This window comes from Rutidosis leptorrhynchoides, chromosome 3, assembly GCF_046630445.1.
Source record: "Rutidosis leptorrhynchoides isolate AG116_Rl617_1_P2 chromosome 3, CSIRO_AGI_Rlap_v1, whole genome shotgun sequence".
Classification (NCBI taxonomy): Eukaryota; Viridiplantae; Streptophyta; class Magnoliopsida; order Asterales; family Asteraceae; genus Rutidosis; species Rutidosis leptorrhynchoides.
The window spans coordinates 491760292-491766501 of NC_092335.1; the positions used below are offsets into that span (position 1 = coordinate 491760292).

General features: G+C 32.9%; 1 protein-coding gene across 1 annotated transcript; it reads right to left on the reverse strand.

The window, feature by feature from the left end:
- Positions 1-1611: 1611 nt before the first annotated feature.
- LOC139901762 (BTB/POZ domain-containing protein At5g17580-like) lies at positions 1612-5062 on the reverse strand. The gene is made up of 4 exons (XM_071884440.1): positions 4819-5062; positions 4278-4312; positions 3992-4063; positions 1612-3370 (listed from the first exon to the last, which is right to left on the reverse strand). The coding sequence occupies exons 1-4, from the start codon at positions 5060-5062 to the stop codon at positions 1733-1735; spliced, it is 1989 nt and encodes a 662-aa protein (XP_071740541.1). The 3' UTR covers positions 1612-1732.
- Between the last annotated feature and the right edge of the window lie 1148 nt (positions 5063-6210).

A 6210-nucleotide genomic window follows, 5' to 3' on the forward strand; every position in this document is an offset into this window, starting at 1 on the left:
TAAATAACAAGAATAGCGATATTTGTTGATAATTATGTTAACAATAATAATATCATTAATGATAAATGATATTTTTATAATAATACTTATTTTAATAATGATAATGAATAAATAATAGAAATCATAATTTTATTATAAATTATAATATTGATATTAGTAATGATAACAATAATACTAGTAATAATAATAATATTACAATTTAAATGTATCACATTTCATTCTATATTGCAAGTAATAATATAACTAATACTGATATTGATATTAACATTTAATATTAATAATAATAATAATAATAATAATAAAAGTAATAACAACAATATTATCTTGTATAAAATTTTACATTTCTAGTTATAACAATTAAGTCATGTTTATATATATGTATATATTTATTTATTTAAAATTATTTGTTCGGGAATCGTCGGAATTTGTTTGAAGTTAAATGAGATTGTGTTTAAATTTTGTCGGAAATTTCTGGGTTGTTATATCGAGTGTGAAGAGCCTTTTGAATTTGTCTTCTAACAGGAAGTTTTCAATCCAGTATCCGTTCCAAAATGCAGTGTTTCTACCGTCTCGAATTGATTTATCGAATGATGATGAGAAACCTACGCCAGTAGCATCGATGGATGTAGCCGCTTTGATGATCCCGAACCAGGTGGACCCGTGATTTTTGAACCTGTCATAGTTAGTGGAATATAGACCACCATTCTGTCCATGTATGCTAGCTTTAATTTTGACCCATAAGGCGTTATGTTCGGTTTTAAATCTCCACCACCATTTTTAGCTTTTTTGAAAATAGAGATCTGATGTTTAGACCAGCCGAATCATATGATAGTAAAGAATCAACCCATTTGACCTAACAAAGTTTTTTACCCGACCCGCAGCCCCACAAAATATTTCATCTTAATGATTCAAGTATTTTTATTAGGGATGATGGTGCACGGAATAGAGAAAAATAACATAATGGTAAGCTAGAGAGTACCGATTTTACCAAAGTTAGCCGACATCCAAAAGAGAGTGATTTGGCTTTCCAATCCGAGAGTCTCTTTTTGAATGTCCACCACGAGTTGCCAATGTAGAGCTTTATTCATTTTGACGCCTGTTGAAAGCCCGAGATATGTGAACGGGAAATCACCCATCTTGCATCCAATTCTAGATGCCATGGCTTTCTATTTCTTCTTTTGAAACCCCAATGCCAAACATGTTTCTCTTATGGAAATTGACTTTTAGTCTCGAGAGATCTTCAAAGCATTTTAGAACTTTCATTATATTAGAAGCGTTTTCACGGCTCAATTCTCCAAAGAGAATAGTGTTGTTTGCATAGTGAAGATGGGAGACGATTACTTTGTCTTGGCCGACTTCGATTCCTTTGATAGTTTAGTTAACTAAGCCATTTACTAAAAACACACTTGAGTCTTTAGATTTCTTCAGTAAACCTGTTTATAGAATAATAGTATGTGCCTTTGATTCAGTTTATCATTATATCGCCATAAAAAAAAAAACAAAGTTATCACCTTCAATACGTTACCGGTGAAGTTTGGCTTAATCATAAAATAAAGCTGAAATGCATACATAGATTGAGTTGAAGTAATGTAACTGAAATTAAAACTGCTTAAAAGAAATAACCACTCAAATCAACTGTATACAAAACAGAACAATAGAAAATGTGTACTAGTAATTATTGGAGATAAACTAACAAAAATAAACTCAAATTCATTGTGTCATGTTCTTCTTTCTACCTTGGATGAACCTTCTTCTTCTTCACATGACAGTTATTACTGTTAAGGCTCGATATGCACCCGAGCTTCCTCTTCATTTCCCGCCAAACATTCGTCTTCCCGTTTCCCGTTTTTACGTTCCGTAAATAACCTCTTTGAATCTCTTTCCTCATCACAACACATTCTTTCTCCAATTCCATCACTTTACTACTCATTTTCTCCAATTCTCCCTTCACTTCCTCCTCCTCCTCGTTGACCTCCGTTGACTTTGACTTTTTTGACCCGTCATCGGACCCCGCCACCTCCTTCGCGATACTCTCCCGCAGATGCAACTGACCTACAAACAACACCTGAACTGCCACACGCACTGGAAGCCGCTCGTTTTGCGCTGCGTGTTCGCACGCCTCGGGTGACAGCTTGTTGCAATCTAAAACCGCGCATATTTCTTCACGTTCGGATTCTGTTAAGTAACGGTGTTTGTTTAAATAGATATCGACCGCACGATATATCCCGTCTGACGTTCTCTGTGTTCCTTCTGATGCAGCAATCGACATTTCAGCAAGTGATACGAACGAGTTCTTTTTCAAATCGATATCGTTCGCCACCTCACCTAAATAATCCTCGACGAGTTCAGCCACAATATCGAGCCCCGATTGATTCTGCCCGGTGAAATTATTGTAAAAATGCTTCAAAATTCTTCGAACACACTCGGTATCATACTTTTCTACCTTCGAATACCCTTGAGACGGAATCAACAAATCGTCAACTGTCGCCAAATCTAACTGTCTCCCAAATAGCACCTCGAAACCTTCTCTACAATCAGCACTAGCTTCTAAAACGATAGCGTAATGTAGCATTTCGGATAGTAACGCACAAGGAAGAACACCTCGATCGTGAGGTAAAAGCCGTTCGATCGCTTCAATTAGAAGTCGTTTCGAGTTTGAAGAAACGCATTCGGAAGAAGAAGAAGACGACCCGCCACTTGTTTCTTTCGGCTCAAAATACACCCATCTTTTCGCATACAAATAAAGATTCGACGCAATGTAATTCGAACCCATTTTACATTGAATCATCCCGCGAATTATGGGCTCGTAGAATTTAAGATCAAGTGTGGTCAAACATATATTTTCCGACTTCCAATCAAGAACGAAGAGTTGCCTTTTAGCGTTCGCTTTGTAAACATTACCATTATAACCCTCATCATCTTCCTCCTCCGAATCATCATCATCATGATTTTTGATCGGTTCACCGAGTAATTGTGGATTATCAAGAGCTTTATTAATGATTGAATCCATACACCCATCAATTAAACCAAGTTTCGCAGCTTGTTGAAGAACGATTTCATTATCGATTGCTTTCAATGATCTTAAAGATTCATTCCAACCAGTAATGACTTCATGTTCAAAGTAAGATAAAGCGCGATTCAACAGATTTTGGGGGCTGTGGGTATCAGTCATACCCAAATAGCAAGCCAAACAAGAAACGGGAATCACGTTTTCTGGCGTAAAGTTGACGTTGAAACCATAGCAGAATCTTGCAACGAGCTCGAATACTTCGGGGGTCGTCGGGATATCACAAAGAAGATGAGAAAGATCTTCTTCAGGGTTTTCTTTAAACAACTTACAAAGTTTTGATGATCTTGTAGCCATAAGATCCTGCAGTAAAAAACAACTTTAAAATCCACTACGAAATGTACACTTTGACTTTTTAAAGTCTAACAAAATACATATTACTAATTACTCTCAAAATAGTTATATATGATATTCCTTCTAGTAGTGGCGATTATAGAAACAAAACTCAATAGGGTCACGAATTTTTTTTCCAGTACTAATTATATTTGAATGCTACTTAGTGGTTGTTTACCTGAAAAATTCAACAAAAAATACGAGGTTCGATAGTTAAAAATAGTAGTGTCTATAAAATTTGAAGAGTATACTGGTTGTTTACAAAAGAAAACTACATATTCTAAAAATATACGGGATCCTGTATTTAAATTTAATGGTGTCCTATACAATTTGAAGAGTACTTTGTAATAAAAGATTTCAAACTAGTGGTATCCCGTGACATCACCGGGCTGCATGTGCCTTCCAGGCTTTTTGACCATGAATTAAGTCGAAATGAATTGAACATAATAATATGACACAATTAAGTTCACTAAAACTGTACAGTTTGACTTTTAAGGTCAAACAAAATAGATACTCCGTAGTACGGAGTACTAATTACTCTGAGAATTATCATTAATAATTTGACTAATGTTCAAAGGTGGAGTGTTTTACCCTGTTCAAGTTGAATGGTATTCCGCAAACGGGGACCTGAACATCCTTCGAAAATGAATATCTTGACATCTCCTGAAAAATCGTAACAAATTATTTAAAGTAGAAACGATACGCTAATAAATGACCACAAACAATGAAAGATATAAACCAATTTTAACTTCTGATTGATTGTTTAATACAAGAATTATCATTGAATTATATGGTTTTATATTATGGTTTACACCTGATCAGTTCACTATTTAACTTAGCACATGAGTAACTGTGTGCACAATAAGATAACAAGTACATTGTCTTTAAGACACCAAAAAAACAGAATAAGCACTTTCAAAAAAAAAAAAAAAAAAAAAAAAAAAAATGCAGTTATGAATCAAATTCTTGACAACAGTATGCATGTATATCACCAATAAATAATTTCAATTTTAATAATTTATAAGAAATAATCAAATCAACAATTTTTTTTACCAGCTAACTGGAAATTAAGTGAAAGAGATCAAGAGGTTTGGAATTAAAAAAAAACGGACTAACAATGCTAAATAAAAATCAGAAATATCATTCATCATTCATCATTCATCATTCATCATTCATCATTCATACATAAATGTAACAAAATTATATAAAAAAATAAAAATAATGGAGTAAATCTTTGGGTAATGTTAATAAAAATAAATTACCATCTGAAATCAAATATATCAAATAAGAAGACCATAGGCACCCATTTTTTATATATTTTTCTACATTAAAATACATTAATTATGGCACACATAAATACATCAATTCAATCAACGTAAAGAAAGAAAATGATAAAATTTAAATTTGAATTTGCAAACCACTAGCATTTGGGAATTCAAAAAACAACAACCCAGGTGACAAAAAAAGAAGCCTACCGATCCAAATTATGGAAGATGAACAAGTAGTGACAGTTATTATATAATCTGTAGGTTGTGTAGAACAATTTGTACATAAACCAGTAGTGAGCTTTTGAATTATTTTGTGGGGCTGTTGTTGTTTTGAAGGCAAAATGTGAGATTTTACATGAGGATTTTCAGGGAAGTTGTTATTGAATGAGACCATTTCAGTCGGGACCTATAGAACAACTATTTTAGCCACGTGAATTTAACTAAAATTACACATGTTGAAGTGTTAGTTTTTTTTTTTTTTTTTTTTTTTTTTTTTTTTTTTTTTTTTTGACATTTATTTGTGTACGAATTTGAGGTATATTTCCATGGAATCCCCTGTATTTGGTATTTGGGATTTGACGAGAGAGGAACAGATAACAGTGGGCTCACTAAAACATTTACGGAGTAGTTGCATACTTTTATAGTTTAATTTCATTTTTAACCTTTATATATTCTTTAAATGTTCATTTTAGCCCTTTCTTAATTTTTGATTTTAATAATACATATGAAAGAAAACTCAAACAACCATACATACATTTTGCTTTTAGTTAGAGGAATTTCTATTTACCGATTGTTAACTTTTTAAATACATGTGATCATACTAATGTTTTGAAATGTATGTGCTAGAATTTTTATGGTGAAAAAATTACGCCATTGGTACCTGTGGTTTGGTAACTAGACTTTGTTTATTTTACTTGTTTGGTACCAACACCTCACATGTGCAACACATGTGAGGGTAATTTCGTCATTTTATATATAATAAGCAAAATATAGGTATCAATCATGCAAAAGTGTACAAACCACGGGTATCAATGACGTAATTTTTTCTATCAATTACTTTAAATGAAATATTTATTAAAAGAAAAAATTACGCCGTTGGTACCTGTGGTTTATTCACATTTTCATTATAACACCTAAACTTTTTTTTTGGCGTAGTTGGTACCTCAGTTTTCCTTAACTATCGTGGTTGGAACACCAACATAACTACAGTCAAAGTTTAAGGGTTAACCTCTCACATGTGTAATGCATGTGAGGGCAAATTTGTCATTTTTCATTATTTTTGCTACGATACAAAGCAAAATTACAGCCCTCCGGCATTAGTTTCCGGTCAATTGTGCTAACTCTTACGGAGTGCTGTATTTGATATGCTACAGTATTCTATGTTTTGTTAATGGCATTAGTTCTTTGCATTCCCATTAAGATCATTGTTTCCACACTTCACAAAATTTGTTTTTTTTTTTTTTAATCATAAAATTCACCTTCGTTACACATCAGATTACAGATTTAATCATAATCAAAATCACATCTGTTCATATCCTGTAC